This window comes from Erpetoichthys calabaricus, chromosome 8 (genome assembly GCF_900747795.2).
Source record: "Erpetoichthys calabaricus chromosome 8, fErpCal1.3, whole genome shotgun sequence".
Taxonomy (NCBI): domain Eukaryota; kingdom Metazoa; phylum Chordata; class Cladistia; order Polypteriformes; family Polypteridae; genus Erpetoichthys; species Erpetoichthys calabaricus.
The window spans coordinates 125,784,186-125,810,383 of NC_041401.2; the positions used below are offsets into that span (position 1 = coordinate 125,784,186).

At 37.6% G+C, this 26,198-nt stretch overlaps 2 protein-coding genes across 2 annotated transcripts in view; one reads left to right on the forward strand and one right to left on the reverse strand.

Annotated features, from left to right (window-relative positions):
* The window catches only part of wrap73 (WD repeat containing, antisense to TP73), an 80,264-nt gene extending 72,289 nt beyond the window's left edge, over positions 1-7,975 (forward strand). The window contains exons 11-13 of the mRNA XM_028807455.2: positions 5,416-5,541; positions 6,846-7,037; positions 7,589-7,975. Of these exons, the coding sequence (XP_028663288.1) occupies positions 5,416-5,541; positions 6,846-7,037; positions 7,589-7,695 (425 nt within the window). The 3' untranslated portion in view covers positions 7,696-7,975. The remainder of the gene's footprint in view (positions 1-5,415; positions 5,542-6,845; positions 7,038-7,588) is intronic.
* Positions 7,976-8,078: 103 nt separating this feature from the next.
* The window catches only part of tprg1l (tumor protein p63 regulated 1-like), a 64,699-nt gene continuing 46,579 nt past the window's right edge, over positions 8,079-26,198 (reverse strand). Inside the window, exons 3-5 of the mRNA XM_028807456.2 lie at positions 18,768-18,944; positions 17,966-18,119; positions 8,079-11,480 (exon numbers count right to left, since the gene is read on the reverse strand). Coding sequence (XP_028663289.1) covers positions 11,286-11,480; positions 17,966-18,119; positions 18,768-18,944 — 526 coding nt within the window. The 3' untranslated portion in view covers positions 8,079-11,285. The remainder of the gene's footprint in view (positions 11,481-17,965; positions 18,120-18,767; positions 18,945-26,198) is intronic.

Sequence of the window (26,198 nt, forward strand, 5' to 3'; positions counted from 1 at the left end):
CAAAAGCCTTTAAATGGTCTCTCAGTCTAGTTCTGTAGGCTACACAATCATGGGGAAGACTGCTTACTTGACAGTTGTCCAAAAGATGACCATTGACACCTTGCACAAGGAGGGCAAGACACAAAAGGTCATTGCTAAAGAGGCTGGCTGTTCACAGAGCTCTGCGTCCAAGCACATTAATAGAGAGGCGAAGGCAAGGACAAGATGTGGTAGAAAAAGTGTACAAGCAATAGGGATAACCGCACCCTGGAGAAGACTGTGAAACAAAACCCATTCAAAAATGTGGGGGAGATTCACAAAGGGTGGACTGCAGCTGGAGTCAGTGCTTCAAGAACCACCACGCACAGACGTATGCAAGACATGGGTTTCAGCTGTCGCATTCCTTGTGTCAAGCCACTCTTGAACAAGAGACAGCATCAGAAGCGTCTCACCTGGGCTAAAGACAAAAAGGACTGGACTGCTGCTGAGTGGTCCAAAGTTATGTTCTCTGATGAAAGTAAATTTTGCATTTCCTTTGGAAATCAAGGTCCCAGAGTCTGGAGGAAGAGAAGAGAGGCACAGAATCCAGGTTGTGTGAGGTCAAGTGTAAAGTTTCCACAGTCAGTGATTGTTTGGGGTGCCATGTCATCTGCTGGTGTTGGTCCATTGTGTTTTCTGAGGTCCAAGGTCAACGTAGCCGTCTACCAGGAAGTTTTAGAGCACTTCATGCTTCCTGCTGCTGACGAACTTTATAGAGATGCAGATTTCATTTTCCAACAGGACCTGGCACCTGCACACAGTGCCAAAGCTACCAGTACCTGGCTTAAGGACCATGGTATCCCTGTTCTTGATTGGCCAGCAAACTCGCCTGACCTTAACCCCATAGAAAATCTATGGGGTATTGTGAAGAGGAAGAGCAATACGCCAGACCCAACAATTCAGAAGAGCTGAAGGCCACTATCAGAGCAACATGGGCTCTCATAACACCTGAGCAGTGCCACAGACTGATCGACTCCATGCCACGCCGCATTGCTGCAGTAATCCAGGCCAAAGGAGCCCCAACTAAATATTGAGTGCTGTACATGCTCATACTTTTCATGTTCATACCTTTCAGTTGGCCAACATTTCTAAAAATCCTTTTTTTGCATTGGTCTTAATTGATATTCTAATTTTCAGAGATACTGAATTTGGGACTTTCATTAGTTGTCAGTTATAATCATCAACATTAAAAGAAATAAACATTTGAAATACATCAGTCTGTGTGTAATGAATGAATCTAATATACAAGTTTCACTTTTTGAATGGAATTACTGAAATAAATCAAGTTTGTCATGATATTCTAATTTTATGACCAGCACCTGTATGTACATGTGCTTTCTCAATTTTTTTATTTTTAATAAATTTGCAAAAATCTCAAGTAAACTTTTTTCACATTGTCATTATGGGGTGTTGTGTGTAGAATTCTGAGGAACAAAATGAATTTAATCCATTTTGGAATAAGGCTGTAACATAACAAAATGTGGAAAAATGATGCGCTGTGGATACTTTCCAGATGCACTGTATACTGTCTAGATTTAATACAGCCACCTACACTGATTGGGATCCATACATTACATATGGGCACTTTATTTGGCTTTGCAGCAAATCTTATTTTTTACTTCCCAACTTCCCACCATTTTTCTGCAGGCTTTTTATGGAAGAGCCATAAAGCTTAGCAGATGACAAAAACCAATGGTAGGCTATAAATGTTTATCCAGCCATCCATCCATTTTCCAACCTGCTGAATCTGAACACAGGGTCACGGGGGTCTGCTGGAGCCAATCCCAGCCAACACAGGGCACAAGGCAGGAACCAATCCTGGGCAGGGTTCCAACCCACCGCAGGACACACACAAACACACCCACACACCAAGCACACACTAGGGCCAATTTAGAATCGCCAATCCACCTAACCTGCATGTCTTTGGACTGTGGGAGGAAACCAGAGCGCCCGGAGGAAACCCACGCAGACACGGGGAGAACATGCAAACTCCACGCAGGGAGGACCCGGGAAGCGAACCCAGGTCACCAGGTCTCCCAACAGCGAGGCAACAGCGCTACCCACTGCGCCACCGTGCCGCCCTAAATGTTTATTATTTTTTTATTTTTATGGAAACATTGATACATAATAATTCGCTCCCTTATAATAAATGTAGTCAAAGAGCAGAATGAATGCTCAGTTTCTTATTCGGACACAGTGAGTAAAGCACATTCATACTATATGCTGTTTGTGCTCACCATGCACAGGTGTTCCGTCTTACATGCAGTATCCCCATGCTGTTACATTGAATTTTTAAAACTCAAACACCTAAGAAGAATCTGCTGGGCACAATTATGGCTGATATGTCGTATATACAGACATCAAAACCCAAGTAATGGAGTGAGTTTTTCCGCTCTTCCTCTATTCTAAATTCATAATTGGTACAAAATCTTTTATTTTTCATCAATTAATAAATAGATGTTGGAAGAATTGGCTCAAAGTAATTAAAGGGAACATTTACTCTTTGAGATGCATTGGCTTATATAACAGCAAGATTTGAGTTCTTAACTCAAATGATTTTTAAGCTTTGATTTTCAATAATTTTTTTTCTCAAATATTCTGAAGTAGCCTAAAATACTACATATATATCTCATCAATTTAATGTGTTCTTAACAGTATATTAAACATTCCCAAAAATATATATTTTTCTTGGTTTAAATAAATCAATAGTTCTCATAAAGAAAAAAAGCCTTGCTGTTTACACACAGGAGGGACAAGGCAGCATTATTATTATTGGTGTTCAAGATAAGAAATTCGAAGAATAGTAGAAAATATTTCAGTAGCGGAAAAATAAATACTAGCTTTGGAAGACACTGAACTTTGTGGCGAATTGCATAATTTTTTTTTTTTTAAATGGTTATTCAGGTCTTGAATGCTCTTGTCAGTATGGAGCAATTCAGACATGACCAGAACAATGCAAGACACTTAAGCCCCTGAAATTTACAAGGTTGTTTCTGACAAGCATATAGCCAGGCCCATTTCAAATTCTCACATGCTGGTATAATGCCAAACATGCCAACCAAATAATGTGACTGGAGAAATGATATGCATGACCCCAGTAAAATAAATAAATACAAATGTAAAGTGGTGTGTTGGCAATGTTGTGTATTGTGTCTGCAAATGGCTACTCTAGTGGCACTTCTGTCCTCATAAGGCCTAATCCGTTTCTAAAGACAGCAGTTGGTGCCACCACAAGGTAGTTTATACAGTCGAACATGAGAGGCAAAAAAACCCCTAAGGGAAACAGGCAGGCACAGAGGTAATGGGGGAAAATTATGTTTTAAAGCTTCAGGAGAGTAAACTGAGCAAATTGACAAACACAGAAAAAACAAAATTCAACAACACTGACACCTGCCATCCCGAACATTAGAACACTCTAGATGAGAACAGGCCATTCAGCCCAACAAAGCTTGCCAGTCCTATCCACTTATTTCTTCCAAAAAAACATCAAGTCGAGTTTTGAAAGTTCCCAACGTCTTACTGTCTACCACACTACTTGGTAGCTTATTCAAAGTGTCTATCGTTCTTTGAGTAAAGAAAAACTTCCTAATGTTTGTGCAGAATTTACCCTTAACAAGTTTCCAGCTGTGTCGCCGTGTGTTTCCTTAAGAGGCATTAGCACTCCGGAAATGTGTTCTTTTGAAATTGTGGCATGTTAAGTAACCACAAAATATAGAAATATGACATAAAAGGTGATATCCCTACCATAGTGATTACGGCGGTACAAAAAAATCACATAAGCGAAAAAGATATACTTTAGCTTACTTTACTGACGGTTTTACGCGGTTACAGACGGGAAGCTTATGACAGACTCAATCAAGAATGTGGGAGTCTTGATCTACACAGTCTGCCATCTTTCGTCACCACTCTGAAAGGATTTTCCGGACGGATGACATAATCTTCCGCCCATCAGCTTCAAAGTGTATTGGCAGTAGGTCCATCCTTATATACTAGTTGCTCCACATGCAGGCTCTTTCTGGTCTCCAAACAAGGACAAGAAAGGACTCAAACCCCACCTTCAAAAATACAGAAATAGCACAATGCCTACATGCAGTTCTCATTCTCCCATCAAGGAAAGAGGATTTTGTGCTGACAGAGGACAAATGTATACTTTTATGTCTTTAGGCTGACTATTCAATCCTCCAGTTGTCTTTTGGCTATCTAATCCTGTGCTTGGCTCGGCAATTCTAAATGCTGAGCCCCTGCGTACCATACTTGGTCTGCCTGTATGAATGAATCCATAATAGTGTGCACAGAGACAGTGACATTAAACTTAATATTATAACAAACATGTTATAACACCGTGTTCTTGATGAACTCATTTTAAAATAACATCTCGATCCACTGTACTAATTCCCTTCATAATTTTAAACACTTCAATCATGTCACCTCTTAATCTTCTTTTGCTTAAACTGTAAAGGCTCAGCTCTTTTAATCTTTCCTCATAATTCAACCCCTGTAGCTCTGGAATCAGCCTAGTCGCTCTTCTCTAGACTTTTTCTAGTGCTGCTATGTCCTTTTTGTAGCCTGGAGACCAAAAATGCACACAGTACTCCAGATGAGGCCTCACCAGTGCATTATAAAGGTTGAGCATAACATCCTTGGACTTGTACTTCACACATCATGCTATATAACCTAACATTCTGTTAGCCTTCTTAATGGCTTCTGAACACTGTCAGGAAGTCGATAGCTTAGAGCCCACTATGACTCCTAAATTCTTTTCATAAGATGTACTCTCGATTTACCAAATGGTTCATTTTTCTTACGGTACTCCTGTAGCATGACAGTATTGGTATAAAAAGTCTCCCCCTGAGCACCTCTACATACATTAAAAAAAAAAAATAAAATTATATATAAATTACCGTGGCTGGGGTGTCCACAGCAGCGAGCTCACACTGTAAGTAATGTTTGACTTTTTTATTTTTTTAAAGTTCAAATGTATAATTCAGGGGAAGATGCAAATGGAACTCCTAGCCTAATAGCACTGAACAGCTGCACAATGGCTGGCTGTTACACACCACTGCAGGGCAGGCTCCCCATCACTCGCCTCTTGGGTCAGTTTACAGTTGAAGTTAAACTAGCCCAACAAGGGAGGAGGAGATTGTGTCGATCCTGCAGAGACAGTGCACCAGCATGGACAAAATTTTAAACTTTGGAGTCATCAGTTTTTAGCTCTAAAGCTGAAAAATAAATTCTTAGCTTTTTTATATATGCTTTGATGGGAATGATCGTTTAACCTAAACATTTTCATCGGCCGCATGGTTCCTGGTTAAGCTGCTCGTAATTTTGTAGTTGTAAATGAATATATTTGCAGTACCTAATGTTGTTGTTTTTTTTTTTTTTTAAATATATGTAAAGATGAAGTCTCTTCATTGCCAGCACAAGTTCCTGTGATCAAGCCAGATCCAGACAGACCAAATCCCAAGATTGGAATTTCAGCAATGGCCTTCAGTTCTAATAGCCGCTACCTGGTGACCAAAAATGGTACTGTATCTACCTGAAAATTGATTTTGTGTCTTCTGAGTTTCTCCTCTTTATTAAACCTCCTACAAAAATGTGTCACTGCTGCAAAGATGGATGGAAATTGTCTGTAAGCTGGTTGACATTTTCTTGCGATTTTCAAGGTGTAGTATTCATTCACAATGGCTTACAGTGTAGGGCTGGCACAGTCTCCTATATCAGCTCTCTGAGAGGCTGCATGCATAACTCCCACCTTTTGTCTGAATTCACTTAATTACTTTTATTTTCCAAGAAAATTAATCTTTCATATTGTTTTTAGTCCATGAGGAACAGTTTTTCTGTTTCAGACTGATAACACTGGGGGGAGTTGGGAGTGGAGTAACAGGAGGCTTAAATGCCTCAGGGATGTGTAGTCCACTTTTCCAAAACTCCTGAAAACACAGCTGTAAGAGACGTGTCCAGGTAGGGAGTATTTCAAAACTGCTACTCAAGGTGCCCTGGAGCTGCTTAGTGGACACTACTGATTTCAGTAGGGACAAGGGAACTACCATGCAATCTGCTTAAAAGCTTAAGTTGAGAGACTACAGTTAAGTTTACAGAGGAAAGAGCTGGGAAGGTCCAGACAACTGCCCAGGCGGCAGAGTTCAAGTACTTCAGAATCTGTCTGTCTCCTGTATTCTTAGTCTTGAACACTGGAATGGTATAAGTGGTGCAAGTTAAGCAAGCTTTATACCCGGTGGTGGTGAATCAAAAGCCCACGAGTCTAACCCTTCATCTTTTGCCTGTGAGCATGGTGCCTAGTGCAAATATAAGCTTCTGCAGTATTACAGGAGGAGCTCTGCTGCTGTGCAGTGGGTGAAGCTATTTGGGAAGTGTGGGCACCTAGTGAGGATGCTCCCCGAGCACATTAAGCAAAAGATGTATGAGCTTTTTTATGCCCTGGGAGCAGGCCCAATAGAGACTTCCAGGAAAAATCTGGTCAGCTTGGCTCAACCTTGTACCACTATGACCCTCGCCTGGATAAGTGGATGAAAAATGACATGAGCTCATTCAGTTATTTGTATGTTTTGGCACAAAGAATAGAAAAGCTGTGAATAAAACAAGGCAGTGAGCCGCCAAGAACCTCTTCACTTGTGTTTGCTGTTCCTGTTCTGAATTCACGTACATCTCATAGCGTGTCTAGTCATTAAGATTGAAGCATGAATGAGAAGATGCTGATAGGATAACTAAATATCTGAATGGCAGCTGTGATGTTATGAGGATATGATGATGTACTGAATAATAACACTACCTCTAACTGCCTTTTTTGTCCTTTCTTCATCAATCAGATAACATGCCCAACAATGTCTGGATATGGGATGTGCAGAAGTTAAAGCTGTTTGTGGTACTTGAGCACGTGGCTGCCGTGCGCTGCTTTCAGTGGGACCCTTGCCATCCCAGGCTAGCACTTTGTACTGGAAACAACAAGGTGTACATGTGGTCCCCATCAGGTTGTGCTTGTGTGCAGGTGCCCATTGCAGGTAAGCAGATTTAATTTGGGGAAAATGCAAATGCCAATGTGGACTTTTCTGTGAATAAATTAGTTAAGAGAAATACTATGCTGAAATACAATGTCCTCCAGGAGCTGCTCTCCTAAGTGAAGGAGGTAAGTGTTCTTCAATGGCCAGATCTAGGCAAAAGGTTCAAGGATGGGTAGAGTAATCCTAAAAGTTACTGGATACAGATAGGGGCAGCAGTTGGGCTTTGCATGGACAGAAGCTACTTCCCCATTATTGTTGCCATTGACAATATATGTTTAACAAAAAGGAATCTTGCTCATTCTGCAAAGCATAACGTCACCTGTACTATTTAATGTGTACGCATATAATCCTGTATTCTGTTTTAGTCCACAAATCCAAGAACAGCTCACTCTTTTTTGCAATTACCATGATGGATTTGGAGATGAGATGTTCACCAAAAACACAATTACTAGAGTTGTTCCTTACCTTAGTTGTATAAACTCTGGTACAGTGGAGCTTATGGTCATTTTGAAGTGCACGTCTGTAAATGCTGCCTTTTTTCCCCCCCACAGGTCATTTCCAGGTACTTTCGCTCAGCTGGCACACAAGTGGTCAGTCCCTAATTTTGCTGAGCAAGGACCAACTGTGTGTTTGTTACTTGGAGAATAAAGATAGTTGAAAAGCTAAGTCTACACAATAAATCAAGAAAAAAGGACATTTCACGACTTCCAGAAAATCAACTTTGAACAAAAGGAATGTCTAACCTATGCCAAAATGAAAGCATAATTTAGAACTGCTCCACTGCTTTGGATGCCAGTTGTGATGTGATTGGTTATAAAGTGACTGACTTTACCATTAACTGTAAATATTGTATAAACTACCTACTTATTTACTGTTTTAGCAATGTTGGATGTAAATATATACTATTTTTCTAAAATAAACTTGCACTTTGACTAGAATGTTGAAGGTTGCTGAAAACTAGAATGTGAATCTTCTGATAAGTTCTACACTTTTGCACAATTTTTGTTTTGTTTGTTAAACAAAAGATGACCACTCAAAAACTGAAGTAGTTTTATTTATTGTCTTTCTTCCCATTATAACTTATTTGCAAGCAATAGTTAGGGTGTACATGTAGTACATCAAAGGATACAGGCAATGCTTAGTGTGTACAAAGGCAGTCAGTGTACAGAACTGAAGTCAACCACGGGAAAAAAAAAAAACGGTGCAGGTGCAAATGCGTATTACATTCCCGGCCTTTAAAGTGCCTTCTATATTTATTACCAAAAAAGTGCAGTATAAAATATGACACAGAAATACAGTGTGGGCATTTTTAACAAAACAAGCCTTCTGAAAGGCAGTGTTCTAGACAATTTATGTAATTAGGCAGTGGGGGGGGGACATCATTAAGAATTAAATAAAACAAAAAAACCACAGTAAAAAACACAAATAAGCTGTCTGCCAGAGTGGAATATAAGCCCCACTATTCAGATAGTTTACATTTTGTTAAACTTCCATTTCCCACACAAAAAATATCTAAGTCCTTAAATATAAAAGAATGGAAAGTTAAAGATGCCTTTGGTACAGTCCAAGTATTTTTGTAACTCAAAAGATGAAGTACAAATAGCTCTACAGTTTCTTATATCCATTAATGCTTTTTATAAAAATCAAAAAGATCTCACACAGCTGAACATCTTAAAGTTGGTCTTATTTAAGCATTTTTTAATTTTTTAAATTTAAAATATTAATCAGGTGCAAAAACATGTCATCATTCCAACTAACTATTCCAGAAAATGAAAGTTGATTTGTACACAAGACAGAGCATTCTGGCAAATGCAGACCTCAACACTGTAGCACCTTTAAAAGAAAACCAAATAAATACCAGCACCCAGAAGCAAAGTAGAGGGATGATTAAGGCATGTCGCTTCAGAAGAAACCCCTTGGACCCACGGAGGAAATTAAAGCCCATCATCTGCAATAATTTTAAATAATTAGGGTCTGCAAATGTGAAGGGAGTGGGCTGCCAATGACAGGTGCAAGGCTAGCAAATTGGAGCACAAAATGGTAAAGTTTGTTAGTCCCAATTCAGGAAATGGCTGTCAAATATAATGCAGAGGAGACAACCTTACGCAGTTTCAAAAAAAAAAAAAAATTAAGCTTTCCAAGTTTACTTAATACAAATCACAGTGTGGAATTCTTTAATTAAAAATGACTGCATTTCAGGATTAATGCACTAGAAAGTAAACTTTTGTGCCATCTGTAATATTTTCCTGCTTCTTCCATACAGTAAAAGGAGGACTAGGTTATATGTAAAAAAAAAAAAAAAAAAAAAAGAAGGAGCTCAGCCAAGGATGTTGCTTTCAATTTAAAGTACTACAAGTTTCTCAAAGAATGCACACATCCATGTAGTCTGTTTATTAAAGGTAGCCTTGGGGTTTTTTCAAATGCGGAGCAAATGTTCAGATTCAAAACAAGCAGCAACTCCTGACAGCCCTGACTTCCCACTTGGCCCACTATGGCCGTTTATGTGTGCAACGTATTCAGGTAACATGCAGGTTTATTTATAGAATGTGAGATATGTTCACAATACTGCTTGACAAGACTAAAAATGTAATATTAAACAGGCAACAGAAAGAACACTAAATTCTTAATTCATGAACGTTTATCAGTGTGAGCCCAGTGGCATGAAGCCTTCCTTCCATCAGAGGGAGCTCTCCAGTCAGGCTGTCCACTCTGCTTATTTCTAACTCCAGGAGATGCCTTCCTCGTGTGAGGCTACACGCTCCAGCTGAACACTCCAACTGGGACGTCCACTAATGTGAGAGCAGACCCAAAGCACAGGGGGCATGTTACTGTTATGGTGATCTAAAGGAAATCAAGTGTTAAAATTTTTTGTTTTTCTTAAAAGACAGCTGCACTTTTACACTGGAAATGTGCCTCTACTGTGATACATATGCATTTTATTTCTGAGAACTGAATAAGACTGTACAAGATAATAAAAATACGGGACATTTTTCACCTCAAAACTTAACACTGGCACCTCCAGACGCCACTGCTATGAGTGAAATTCTAAGGTATTTAAACACCTGAGATATGAATTCATGTAGTGCTTTATAATATCTTAAGAAAATGGACAGCTCAAACAGCAAACTGGAAGGGCCTTTACTGTGAGTTACAGGAATTAGTTGGCTCAGCTGTTTATTTTTTTTAACTTATGTATAAGTTTGTTGCATATCTCCAGTTCCAAACTTGACCATCTGGAGTGATTTTTTCATGATCTTCTGATTTGTTTCTGCTACATTTGTAAAGGATAACTTGCTTAATTAGTTTGCTGCCATCCTAAGGCTGCAAACCGATTCTTGGCAAATCAATTCTATGCCCACATATACACTGCTATTTTAGTTTAGCAGTTAACTGCAAGTAATGAGATTAGTGTAGCAAAAACATACAGTAAATTATGAATAAAGGTTATCTTAAACAGGCAGTCACATAGTTTTCACCTATAAAAAAAGTAATAACATATGAAAAATGACAAATTTCAAAACTTGTACCAAAACATTTCAATAAAGTTTGTGCTTTTGCTAGCAGTTTTGGAAACATACAAAAAGAAAAACCTTGGCATGTGAAAGAGAAGCTAAAAACCATCAACTGGGCCAGAGAACTGTTTAATGGGTGAGATTTTCCAGAGGAAGAAACTGAAATGAGGTACAAGAAGATGTTTGTAATGAGAGCCGCGTACCTGCTTAGGGCTGCTACCCCTTAAGAGACGGTGCACGTGATCTGAAAATCTTCATCCCCACAAATGTAAATACAGTGCATACTCTGGAAAGTAAAACCCGAGTGCATATTAAGGATGATCATGAGGTGCTTGTCCAACTGTTCCACAAAACGATAACAACTGTCACAAGAGCCAGGCTAGAGGCAATCATGTAAACAACAAAGCCCTGGCTCTCACGCCATTGCCACAGAAAAGCCTTTGTTAGAGTTCCACAATACTCTTACAAATTGGGTTTAAAAATGGTCAATCTTAAAATGCATGGAGCACAAGAATTAGGCATGGAGCACAAGAATTAGGCACGTGGCTGTAAAGTCAGAATTGTGCTGCTTGTTTTTAGCCTCAAATTATCAGTAATTACGAGTTGTAATCAGACAGACAGACAAACTAATATGTGGGCTCACTTTGCAGTATAAGCTGACAAGTAAAATTAGCAAGCTGTATCCCAAAATAGTAAGTTTCACACACAGGGGAAAGCAAAATTAGAAAGCTACACTTTAAAATCCAATTTTGCCTCTGGTCATGGAATAGCCGAGCTTGGCCTCATTATTGATGAAGGACATCAGCCCCAGGTAGGTCTCTATGAGGAGAGGACGCTCAAGAATGAGGACCCCATTCGCTCTGCCAGGAAGAGGGTTTTCTTTGTGGGCCTTTTTGACAGCTTGGATAAGTTGCATTTTGAAGTTCTCCAACTAGAGGGGTAGGGAAAAAAAAAACAGGAAGAAGAAAAAGTGTTTAAAATTAAAGCTCTTTAAAACACTATGTAGCCTTAAAAAGGCATCAGACTTGGTGGACTGCATGGTGCGCTCACCCCCTCCTCCTTTAAATGATACAAATTTAAATACTTTGTATAATATTAACACAAATTATTGTTGGTTACAGTTAAAGATGACCTTTGGCATATTCAACCCTCCATCTCAAGGCTGCCACCTCAATTAGTGTTTTACAATCAAAAAGTACTATAAGTTTAACTTTCATTTTTTTGGTGTATTGTGAACAAAACATATTTAGATGGGCCACAACCAACTCCACTATAAAATTAAAATTTAAAACACAAGCTTGAATAAAAAAGTATTCACCCCTTTAGTATTCACTATCACAAAAAAACACTGCCTCTACTTGCTGCCATTAGTATTTGTACATGGCTGGCTTGTCAAAATAGAGGCAAAAATGAATGGAGCAAAATAACGAGATAAGCAGTCAGCAAAACATTTTAAACTGAACCAACAATTCAGATTTTGACAAGGATGGCAAAATACACCTGAATGGATTAAAAAACTGACAGTGAAATGTTCAGTCAAAGTCCCAACTTATATTCTTGCACTCAAATGGGATTTAACATTACTGTAGACCAGGAGTACTCCCTGGGGGACCGCAGGCTTTCATTCCAACCAGGCCTAGCAGATAGTGAAACTTCATTATTATTCAATTATATGACTTGTTAGTGCTTTCATTCTTCCATGTTATTTTCTGAGAACATTATATATTTTATACTCAAACAGATTTGTACCTCTTAGTCCATCCCTTCTCTCTCGATTAATTCAAAACACTTATCTCCAATACTTCATGATACATATACACAGATTTAAATAGGAGCACTTCAGCTGGAAAGTTGGTAGACCCTTTGTCATTTGCACCTCACTGGTAACTGTTGGCTTGTTTAAAAAACAGGCAACAATAAAAACCTAAATGCAGCTGTTCAAAACTGAAGTAGTAGGTTTTGTAACAAATGAATTAACTAAGCCCAAAACATTGCTTTAGTAGTAAATACATAGGTTCTAATTAAAGATTTGATTAAAGCACAAACCTGCTGCCACTGCAGGCCTCCAGTAACAGAGTACCCCTGCTATAGAAAATCACTCCCCAAGCTGTCTGCTAAACCTATAAAATGTGGAAAACGGCTCCGTGAATAGCGCAGAAGACTAAATGGGCAGCTGCCAAATATTTCAGGCCAAAGACCTAAATGGCACCCATATACTCTGTAAAGTAGGATTTTTCAGGTTTGTAATTATGTATGTACTTTTCATTTATAAAAAAAAAAAAAGTTATGACAGATTTGTTATAAAAAAAAAAAAAAGAAAAAAAAATTCCTTCATGTTCCTGGCATCTTTCAGATGTAATGCAGCAGACTTTCAGTGTGTGCACGTGGTGCCACTTAAATAAGAATTAACTGTGGAAAAACCACTCCCTTAACCTTTTCCTAAAGAGCTTTAAAACTGATTCAATTTGGGCTGCAAGATTTGCATCCCTTGAAGAAAAACCTGAAATACAATTACTAAAGGTGAGACGACCATTAAGGGGTTCTGCAAGATCAGACACAGAACATCACACAATATTTTGGAATATTCATTGATTTCTCTAACCAACTTGTTTCAGCACAAGGTTGTGAGGAGACGATCACTGAAATGCATATTAAGATTCCCCTTATGTTCAATGTAGAGGTGCCGATCCATTTAATGGCATGTCTGCAAACAGTGGAAGGAAACTGATGCAAGGTATAGATTATTCTAAACAGACAGTAAATGTATATTTTTTATGTGTAACAAGAAACTCATTACTTTAAAATGAAAAATAAGTTACTAACATATTGCATGCACAGGTAGTACTATAGCTGGCTCAAAACAGTCATTTCTTTGACAGTTTAATTATTTTCTGATAATGCCAATACTCATTTATTTAATCTTGTGCTGGTTGTTAAAATGAAGAATTTGGGCTGACAACAGAGATGACTGAACAATTGTTGCACAAACATACTGCCATATCCTGTGCCAAAACACCACTTGATTTGAAATTTTGGCAAACCTCCTTTCGTACTTCATTCAAACAGCATTATAATAATAAATAATAATAATAATAATACATTTTATTTATATAATAATTCATTACATTTATATAGCGCCTTTCCCATGTTCAAGGCACTTTACAGAGTTTAAGAACGAACGACAGGGTATACAGTACATAGAATAGTACTAAATCAGATAAATAAATAAAGAAGAGCAAGATAGTAAATTCAGAGAAAAGCCTAACAGACAACATAATTGATGGCATAGCACACACACATACAGGTTACATGAGCATCTTGACATAGAGGTAAACTGAAAGAAGGGTTACAAAGTCAAGTAGAGCTAAAAGCCTTCCTGAACAGATGAGTTTTGAGTTGTTTTTTTAAAAGAATTCATGGAGCCAGCTGATCTAATTAATTTCGGTAGGTCATTCCAGGGTCTGGGCGCTATACAGCTGAAGGCCCTGTCACCCATGGAGTGTAGGTTAGTGTGAGGTACAACAAGGTTGCCAGAATCAGATGACCTTAGTGGGCGGACAGGCACATAGTGATGGAGAAGGTCATTTAAGGCCTTGTAGGTTATTAGTAGAATTTTATATTCAATTCTGTAGGACACAGGGAGCCAGTGAAGGCGGAGCAGGATGGGTGTGATGTGCTCGCTGCTGCTGGTCCATGTAAGGACTCTTGCAACCGAGTTTTGAATAAGCTGGAGCTGAGATACAAGATTAGAAGGGAATTACAATAATCAATGCAGGATGTGATAAAAGCATGGAAAAGTTTCTCAGCATTAGAAAAGGAGAGGAAGGAGCGAACACGTGATATGTTACGGAGGTGAAAGTAAGAATGTTTTTTAATGTGATTTATGTGGGCGGAATAAGAAAGGGAGGAATCAAAAATGACACCAAGATTCTTTGTAGTAGAGGCAGGTCTGATGAGATCACCGCCAAGATTGACTGGGAAGGTGCGTACTGCACTAATTTAGGTGCTTCTTGATAATGCTAAAAGACATCCTTTCATTCTAAGTGAGATTATACAGTTTTATCTTTTGTGAGGGACGGCTGGCATCTTTACTCGGCTGGGATGCCGCCTTAAAGGAGGGACAAGGAGAGATGGTTTTGAAGGGTTCTATGTCCCCCGAACTGCTGCTTGGCAGCCCCCCTAGGTTGCAACAGTATCTCAGATTTCCACAGGCCTGTGACCCAAGGTTATTATAGTTAACTAAAACTAAAATCAAAACTGAAACTATTATTAAAAAAACATTTTCGTAAACTGAAATAAAATAATTAACAAAACCGAAATGAAAAACTAAAACTAAACGAAACTATTAAAGTAGCTGGAAAGACTAACTGAAATAAAATAATAATTTACTAAAATATTTTTAGTTTTCGTTTTTGAATGAATATTCTTGCCGTTAGTCTTTAACCCTTGTAAGTTTTAACTCTAAAACAGAAAGTCATCCACCACGAACCGCCCGCACATATTCATCCAGTGAACGGTGGCTGGTGACGGAGGGCAGCTGTTCACACAGCATTTGCGGTGACAGAGCAAGCTGAGTGCGGGTGCATAAAGCGTGTGAAATAGAAAGCGATATGCGTGCCGCCTTTCTTTGTGCTTGTTGTATATCAAGATGTAATTCAAACGGCTGAAATCAGAATGTACTGGTCAACAAAATGTTTACCATATGGACAGAAAAATCACGAGTGAGTAACATTTCAGTTTATTTCTCAGGTGTTTGCTTTTTGTTGAGAGCGATTCACCTGCCTCTTTCGCAAAGGAGAAATCGTTTTTACTTTCTCATATACGAAGTATAGAGAAAGTATAGTAATCATGAAAAAATTCGACCTCGATATTTTGATGAATCTTGACGTTATAGACTAACCAGTGTCCAACAATACTATTTTTTGGAATTGTGTGCGTACGCACGTGCGTGTGTGTGTTTGTGTGTGTGTCTGTGTGTGTGTAAACACGATAACTCAAAAATGCAACTAGATAGATGGATGAAATTCGGCATGTGGTTGTTACACCATAGATCTGTATTAACTTTTGGGCCAAATCCATCACCCGGAAGTGGTACTTTACCTGAACACATACTCGATTTTTTTTTTTAATACAGCTGCAGAGTCCGATTTATTCAATTTTACTTTTATAATAATTGTTCAATATATTATTAATTTGATTTGTTGTTGATGGTTCCTTAATGTACATAATATAAAAATATAATCATTGTCTTGCGGTTTACTCCTCAAATATCCATCCCCATATCTGAGTATACAAGAAAGTCTCGAGGAGACCACTCCCGGTTGTTGAAAATAAAACAGCACTGATCGAGACTGACTAGGTCATCATACAAGATCAGCATATTGTTGCTGATCAATCACTTTTGCTTTAAAAACATCGTTTAACAACAAAGCGATACAAACAAAGGTAGAGAGTCTGACAAGTGATGAAAAACTAAACATACTAATGGGTTTTTGTATTTATTCCATATTTATTAATTTATCTTTTTTAGTTCATATTCACAACTCAAAATACCTGATATTGTGAAAGTAATCCATTAGCAGAATTTTAAAATATTTGTCTCCCTTTTTTCAACGTTTTTCTCCCCCTCTCTCAAAATAGATAGTTGAAATCATCATATTCTTTTTGTTCTTAACATCAGCCTTATCATACATATTGCATACCAGGGATTTTTCCTGCCTTGCATCCAAACCTGCTGTGGTAGACTCCAGGTTTCCTGTGATCCTGCTCTGGATAAACAGGTTTAGATAATGTATATGTTGTTCTTAATCTCAGACGCTGTCTCTGTTGTTTTATGCCTATCCGTACTCCTATTACCTGCTCTTGCTCTGCTCATTATGGGTTTACTGTCCTTTATGGTGGTCTATTCAAGACTCACTGCCCTTAACCTTCACACTATATGCTTGTTGTTCTTTGTTTCCCTCAATACAGCTAGGTGGGGTCAGCACACTCATTCAAGTCTAAGAGCCCTGTTCTTCCTAAGCCCCTGTGATTTTCATGAGAAAATATTTTAAAAAGTATAAAATTGTGTAAAATTGTTCATATTCAGTGTCTAGTTTTGATTATGCTTGTTTTTATCAGACAAAAGCAAGACCAGATAATAAACTATGTGGTGTAGTAAGCTTCCACTAACATTAAACTCATATCCAAATCTGTTAAGTGTACAGTTCTGTCTGATTGTGACACAAAACTAACTCTGTAGGCGCTCCATGTCATAATTACTAAAACTAAAACTGAAACTAATATATATAAAAATAAAATAGAAATGTCTTTGTGAAATAAAAACTAAACTAAAACTAAAAATACACGATGAAGGAAAACTAAAACTAAACTGAATTTCCAAGTAAGGTCAGAATAAATATAGAAATAAAAACTAATATAAAAAGGCAAAACTATAATAACCTTGCTGTGACCTCCAGTGGGCCTGCCAGCCCTCACACCTTACATGCCTGAATCAGTACTTCATATAACTGTGTCATGTTTAAAGTGGAAACTTTATCAAAGTAAAGAATGATAATGTAAAGGACTAGGAGTAGAAGCTACCTAAAGCAGATAAATTGAGTATAAAAGTACAAATAAGCATCACCATCATGCTGCTAAGACCACTGAACAAGTTTTTATTTATAATTCTGTAAGTGGGAATGATCTGTTGATGAATGTTCATACCCAGACAGTCACAGGCTGATTTATAGCTCCATTTGCAACCAGCCATTTGGCCACATGTCAGTCAAAAAGTGTACTGGTATGTCTAGTGTGGATCACTGGTATACATACTCTACACAAAGTGATCTTCGTGTCTTAGCAGTGGGTTACCTAAATGATCAGCTGGGTTGCACGATATGTTACCCTGTTTCTAAGTGAGCTTTTTTCACTAAGGGGGACCCTGATAGTGCTCTTTTCACCAAGGGGGCAGTTTGCAATTGCTGCTAGTAGGTCGTCAGTGAATTTAAAAAGGCTAAACTGAGTCACAGGACCATAAAGGTCAAGAAACACTGGTGAAAGGAAGGCAGTACGGGCCAAATGCATAAGAATTGGCCATGTGGAGCGGCACTCATCAAAACATACTTTAAAGTGCATTGAAGAGTTAGAAAACATGAGACCCTATGAAATAATAACAACAAAAGATTTACTACTATGGCTAGTGTTGCCAATTTCTATAACCTTATTACGCTGTTGTTTTCCTATGGCCTTTGGCTATAAGTACAAATGGCCTCAACTCAATTGGCTGTAAATTCCCACATTACTGTGTTTTAAAGAAAAATTAAAATGCTTTTGACTCTGCTCGAGGGATATGTTGAGTATTAAGTTTAACAAGTTTATGGCCATGTAAGGAACATGCAATAATACATTCAGCTCTGATAAACATATCTTGGTTACCTGACAGAGTGTGGCTATCTTCTCATCAGCATTAGCCATTGGATGTTCAGTAAATGTAGCATATGGTACGTCTGTGGACCATGGGTTCCAGCGACTGATAAAAGAAGGACGAGACCGCTTATCCCATTGTACACGGAGACCATACCCTTCTCTCCTAAAAGGCCAAACACAGAGTAAAATCTTTACATTAACCCATACCAACAAAAGGTCTTATTAAATTATTAGTGACATAAAGAAATGCATAAGCTGATGAACAAGTGCATTTTAAATACCAGTTTAATTCAATAGGTTTCTAATTCTGTCAAATTACCTAGCAGCTAAGTGCCTGCAACGCACTGGAAATACACCCTAAATTAAAAAGTGTTATGTAAATTGTCAGTACCATGACTACAAAGAAAGAAAGAAAGAAGAAAATCATATAGGACTGCATTTTACACCGACATGATAAATTTATAAACCCCCCCTCCTCCCCCATTCTGCATCAACGTTCAATACAAGATTTCATCCTCCACATCCATTTTAGAGTAGATTTCATATATGAATAAAGACCATGGAAGCCCTCTGCTGGCAATGTTTCAGAATTACATATATCAAAGAATAGAAAGGATAATGTATAAAACTGCCTTTTACAGTTCCTGGCTTAGCAGGATTACATTATGTTCCCTTCAGTCAATTATTATCTCTGTGCAACATGTCAGACAGCACTAACTGGGGACCTTACAACAGTGTTATCGTTCTCTATACAATTTCAAGCATCATGTTCACTCAACTCTCACAGATCTTCCCACATCAGATGACTTACTTGTTCAGGGACTTAGGAGGAAACTCAAACTCTCCAAGTGAGATGGTATCAACTGCATTAAGAGAGACCCTGATCACTTGTTGACACAGGAGACTGATGAAGTCATACTTGCAGATCAAAAGGGACCTGTCGGTGATTAGTACTAGGCGCTCTTTTTCATTGTTCCAATGGTCAATCCTAGCAAAAAGACAAACAGATTAGCTCTCCAATAAGCAAATCATTTATTCAGATACAACAAATCCATGTTATTTTGATTGTTGAGAAGTTACACTCAGAATGCAGATGTTGATCACAGTAATATTGTTTCTTAAGTGGATGCATGCGGAGATCTACCTACTAACCAAATATATAATTTCTCCAACTATCATGTCTCAGAATTAACCTATATCAAACATCTGTTACCTAGCTGCAACAGAGGCAAAGCGAGATCCAATGCACACAAACACATACTTGAGCAAATTTTGAATGGACACTTAATTTAAAAAGTCATTCAGATGAAAACTGTTTAGCAAGGAAAATCACATTCCATTCCACAGCAATCGATTTAATAATATCCTAAAATATTGTCCAGTTGTTTCCAGGTCATTCCAGACTGTAACTTATTCTGCACACATCCTAGGGTTCCACCTTTTGGCATTTACATTATACAATCAGGGTTCCCACTCTTTTCACAAAACAATTTTTAAGAATATTTCCAAGGCAGTTTCTGTGACACTGAGCCAACATCACGTACAGTAATGATTTCTGATGCTAGGAAATGAAACTCCTTTTCTAAATCTGATAGAAGAGACACAGTACATGACTATGTCTAGCCCTATAACTTTCCTACAAGGCAAGACCTCAGTTACTTATCCAATCTGTAACTCACTGACTGTAAATCAAAATGGTAGACATGGACTACCACACCTACCTATATAATTAATCCTACTCCTTCAATATTGTTTAATGAATTCCATAAGATCATCATAATTGTCTGGGCTCTGCTTATTCAAACTTTCTCTGAACTTTTTTTTTTTTTAAAGAAATCTGAATTGTCTCAGAGAATAAAAAACGGGCATTATTTGGAATCACCATGCAGTCTCCAAAATGGAAAGTGACAAAAGGAAAAAAGGGTTTAAAGGTATAACACAAAAATAGCTTTGTAACAGACATTTGATTTTGATAGTAAAGCCATGCTTTTCTTCCTGCCCTCTTCAATTTCATCTGCTTCTCAATGCCTAGCATTACTATGTTGTTTAACCTTGATAGTTCTCATTTCCCGGTAGTGCACCCTCTTTTTCACAGCTTTTGCTTACCTTCTCTTCTCAACATTTATAAACTGCACACACCTTAATCTGGACCAAGGACAAAGAGACTCTTCTTTAACATATTTTTTAGAAAGTACCCTGTTTCAATTGTGTGTTGTCCATGAAATACGGGTTAAGTGACAGCTCAGTTTCCACAGGGTTGCATAATCTACAACCAACAAATCAAGAAATGCATCTACTTTGTGAGAACAACTGTCAACAGTATCTTGAAATTCTTTACAATGGCTTACACTGATGTACATCAAGAATACCTTAAACTAAGGAAGGTGTAGTTTACCATGTGGGAGGACAAATAAGAATTTCTTAAACTTGGATACAGTCACATCATAATCAGTGTCCAGGGAGCTTCTGTTCCTTACTGGGGTACATTAGTGAACTGTTCGACAATTTTGAACAAGTCATAATATGAAATGAGAAAAAATATTTCTTGAATAAATGTATATTCTGTGTATTTCGATTATTTAATATATTTTCTCCACTGTTTCTTTTGTTTGACAAACACTACATTCACTAGCAAATGTTTAGAAGCTGTACAGGCATCTTAATCTTCTGCAGTTCCTCTCTTTTTCATAGGCTTACTATCCTGCTACTGTATATCAGTTTGGACTGGAGTTCTTTCAGTTGGTCAAACTAATTACTCAAAGTTAATTGTGGAGTAAGCAGGAAGGTTTTTATTGTGAATGATTCACAAGCTCAAACTGCTATTTGTGCATTCAACATCCACCACACTATGCTTTAACAAACCTCACCTGCCGTTATTTATTGGCGATTCTGAATTTAGAAAAACCACAAAATACAAGCAGGGTAGTATGACATGGACACAATGGTGCCACAGCTGTTGCACATTATTTATGTGGAAAAATTACTTTTGCTTTCCATTATATGTATTTTTCTTGCTAAGCCACATGTCACTCTTCAGCTCTTCCAAAATCACACATCTGTACAGACAATTAGCCTGGAATTAAATGAGGAGACAGTTTCCCTTTCAGTTATAATAATCATTGTCAAATTATTTTTGGGGCAGTGACAGGGATATGGCAGCCATCAAGAGTTGCTTCCCTTGTGCGAGCTTGATGCAGAGTCAACAGGAAAGTTAAACATACTTCCTTAACACAGTGGTGGTTTATTTATTCCAAAATGACTGGATAATCTGTTACAGCCGGTACCCGTGGCAATATACCGTGAAGCCAACTGCAACATGTTTTTTGACAAGTATACATTTTCAAAGTCTTGTGTCTTTTGCAAATACAGAAAAATGTGAAATGACGGTTGTGGAGACCGTGCAGCAGCAGTAGTGGTGATTAAACGGTTCAGGCAGAAGTTTTTCTCACCACTTTTGATTCTGTTCACGCATCTAGACTGACCGCAGCTAAGTTGCAGCTTTGGCTACAGCTGTCTCAATTGCCACAGTACATCCTTTGCCTGTTTTGTCTTCTCTTAATAACATGTCACAGACGGCTTCTTTCTCTGGCCTTCAAAACAACATGTCTACCATGTTGATCCCCAGCATTTAAACACTGTGCTGTAAATAAATGTGTTTACAGCCAATCCACATACAATCATAATACAAATGCATAGTGTATTTGTGATGTGTTTAATCGCTTTGTTCAAATCCTCAGCAAAGGAAAGCCCACCGGCTATGTAAGTAATCAATCATCAAATGCCACTAATATCGCCTATTGGCACAAGCCTACAAAGTATTAATGAAGAAACGGTTACAGTCTTTGGATAAAACATTTGTCAACATAGACACAGGCCTCTTAGTAGCATTCACAGATTCAAATACGCTAATATCTTGCCATGTGACAGCAGGACCTGTTATCAACTATAACATGCCTGATGGCTGGTGCCTGTTCCAGGTCACCTTAGCTTTCTATCCTAACACAAGGCCAAATTCAACTTGAGCAGTCTGAAGATTTTTTTTTCTTTTACCAGTTATCTGAAAACACACTTCTGATACTGCGACACAGAGTAAGAGTGTAGTCTGAACGACATTTAACATTAGCAGCATTTCGAAAGCTAGTCACAGTGATGTAAGGATTATGGCCAAAACAATGACCCAAATACCAGCCTAGCTGTCTTACAACTCCATTAACAGTTGTAAAGCAGATCATGTATTTTTCTTCAATTTTACATTCTGTGAGCACAAGTTCTCCACCATGTGTTGTTCTAGGTAACCCGATTTGTTTAAATTTGCCATCTCCTCCATTTCTTTAGCCTTAAAATAAAAATTATTTGTTTTTGCTCTTTGCAACCAAATCAACGATCTTTAAATAACTGACTAGCGATTGCTAGGTTCCTACTTAGGAAGTTCACTTTGCCTAGATCTGGAAAATAGTGTTTTTTGTTCCCTCTTTCTGCAACAAGCGTATGAAAGTAAGCAGTTTTTGATTATTGTAAAAATAATCTACCTAACTTTCAGTTTTATTACTGGGCAGCAAACATACAAGCTATAAAAAACCTGGACACAAATAGATGAACATACACAGGACTGGTCCGCAATAGAAGTAAAATCCTGCAGTACTTTATATTCCCTGCTTTGTGCCCCAATAAATGCAAGGTATCGGCAATATACTAATAACCCAATTGTGCTTCACTCACTCAGAATATGGAACCAATGTAGAAAGCATTTTAAGATGAAGAAGCTTTTATCTGTGGCACCTCTGCAAGAGAACCACCTCTTTCAACTCTCACAAACATATGCAGTTTTTAATATCTGAAAAAAATTTGGGATTAAATTGCTCAGAGATCTTTATATAGACAACATCTTTGCATCCTGCGAACAATTACATTCCAAATTTAACTTTCCAGCTACACATTTCTTTCACTATCTTCAAATTAGGAACTTTGTTAAACAGAACCTGCCCGATTTTCCTCATCTTGCATCCTCGTCCATGGTGGAAAAAATGCTGCTCAATTTCAAGGACTTAGACACCATCTCTGCAATATATAAAATTATTTTACAGTCCCTCCCTTTCAAAGATCCAAGAGGACAATGGGAAAAAGATTTCTTAATATATCAGAAAGGGAGTGGAAAGTAGCAATGCAGAGAATTCACTCGAGCTCCATATGCGCAAAGCATGCAGTTATTCAATTCAAAATTATATATCGAGCACATCTGTCTCGCCTAAAACTGCCCAAAATGTTTCCAGGGCAAGATCCAACCTGCAAACGCTGCAATCAAGTCCCAGCCTCACTGGGTCACATGTTTTGGGCCTGCACCAAATTAACATCATTTTGGACCAAACTTTTTAAGTGCCTCTCAGACAGCCTTGGTGTCACAATCCCTCCTAACCCATTAACAGCTGTGTTTGGTGTTCTTCCAGATGGGTTTAAATTGGAGAAGGACAAACAAACTGTGATTGCATCCACTATACTTTTGGCACGCAGACTTATTTTGCTAAACTAGAAGAATCCTAACTCTCCTCTTTTAAGTCAGTGGGTAACCGATGTTTTATACTATTTGAAATTGGAAAAAAAGAAATATTCAGTTAGAGGATCTGTACAGAATTTTTTAAAAACCTGGCAGGATATAATCAATAAAATTTTAGAATAAGCTCTTAAAGCACAGAGTAAGTAATTATCTCCGCATTTCTTTTTTCCTCTCCATCCATCTCTACTGGCCTATTAAACTCATCAATTTAGGTATGTTTACAAGCCTTAAGTTTTACCCCGTTGGCCATGCTCTCTCTCTCATTGACTTGTTTTTCAATCCTATTTTTTGTAAAAATTGATCGATTTGTATAAATGATTACAATAAAATTAATAAAATTAAAAAAAAAAAAAAAAAATATTACGAGTCAAGACTGGAAATATCAAGTCAGGTCAAGTTGGGAAGCATGCATTGGTACTAATTTAACCTGTCAAGTGTTAGAGAAGGACAGCTCTGCATTGTATTGAGATTGTCTTTTATTACTGATTTTACTACTAAAGAGAAGAAGAGGTAACAATTCCTATTATTATACAAAGTAAACAATGATAATCGTGCATCTTTTCACATGTTATTGACTGAGAAGTTACAGGAACTATGAACATAAAAAGGAGATGCTTAAACACAACCTGGCACTCATCTGCTATATATTAACTGTAACCATCTAATAATTCTAACAAGCTAATAAAATTCACTTCTTGTTACCAAATAAAGTCCTGCAGGCGTCAAAAAAAATGACTTGATGATCATTTGGAGTAAAGTAAGTAACACATTAAAATAGCTTGCCTTAATGCTAGAAGTACCAAAAATAAAACAAAAGAGCTGGAGCTGTATGTAACACAGCATAATTATAATATTAAGGCAATAACAGAAACCTGGCTAAATAGCAAAGATGAGGAGGAATATAACATAGAAGGTTAAACATTGTTAAGGAAGGGCAGCCAAAGAAGAAAATTATGGGGGTTGGCATATACTATATGTAAAGGAGAATTTAAATACAAGTCTTCTTCAGTTGGATGATTAGCCACATCTTTATGAGGACATCTGGATTCATCTGAAGAGCATTAAGTAAAGAGGCCTCATGTTAGGACAGTAATTTTAATATGCATCTTTTGAGTAATATTTAAAAGGTAAGTTTACGAGGAGCTATTATCGTCCATCAAGAGGGTCTTTAAATGCCTGAACACTGGCTAACCTTGCAAAAGGCAGAGTACAAGAGCAAGAGTTCATAGACTTAATCAGTAACTGCTTTTTAACAAAATATGTTAAAAGCTCCAATGAGTGGGGAAGCCTGTCTGGACTTTTGTAATAACTTGGAAAGAATTGAGGGTGTAGAGGTGATTCAACCTCTAGGGTCAAGTGACCGTAATATAATAGAATTCTCAGTGTTTTGGAAGAGTGTACATGCAAATACTAAAACTTAATTTTAACTTTGGTACGGCAAATTTTGAACAGAACCAACAAAGTCAAGTGTGGAGGTAGTCGAGGAGTAGTAGAACATGTTTAAAAATATTTTACAAATAATGTAGAATAGGTAAATCCAAAAAATAATAAAAAATAAAAATCAGCAGTGGTTAGGTAAGATAAATAACAGCAAAGGAAAAAAAAAATTGCACTTCACATATAAGACTAATACTTGTATTGTTAATTGTAGGGTATATGGCAACATGAGGGCAACCATTAAGAAGGATATTATGGAAGCTAAAAGAGCAGCTAGAAAGTAATATTGCAGATAAGGCAAAAGATGAACCAAAGAGACTCTTTCAATATTTTAGTAGTAAAAGTACAGTCAAGGAGGAGGTAAAGTGTATCAGAAATAGTAAAGGCAAAATATACGAACAATGAAATAGCATATGCCCTAAACTGATACTTTCTGAAGTCTTCACATGTGAGGAAGTGGATAACCTCCCTGGGGTAACAGGGAATACTAAGACGGTAATGAGTGATTTGGAGATTGTAGAGGGACAAGTACTGCTCAGATTAAACAGGCTAAAATCAAAATAATCAGCAGGACCAGATATTTGTCCATAAGTGCTTAACGAAATGGGTGCGTACATATATAAACCCTTGGCAAAAATACCAAAGGACTGGAAAATGGCAAATATTATCCCATTACATGAAAAGGTTGAGCAGGCAGATCCAGGTACAGAAACTATATACCAATAAGCTTACTTTGCATCACAGGAAATTAATGCAAGGAATTATTAAGGATATAAATAACAAGATGGTTAAGTTTGTAGATGATACCAAGCTAGAAGGATTGGCAAGATAATCTAGAATCTGTTGAATCATTACAGTAGGACTTGAACAGCAAACAGGCTAGGGCAGATGAAATGTAATGTAAAGTATTACACATAGGAAGTAAAAATGTTAGATTTAAAGTACACCATATAAAAAGGTAGTGGACTCATCACTATCAATTTCCAGACTGTGTTCTGTAACCATTATCAAAGGTAACACAATGTCAGGTTATACAGCACGATGTGTAGAGTAGTCAAGCTTTATAAAGCACTGGAGAAGCCTAAACCTTGAGTACTGTGTGCAGTTAGTGTATCCAGGCTACAAAAAGGACAAGTCAGAAGTGCTAGAAAGAATCTAAGTAAGATGATTCAACTTGGATGATCCCAAGACTTAAGATGATGAGTTATGAGGAAAGATTAAAATAGCCGAGTCTCTTCAATTAAAGCAAAAGAA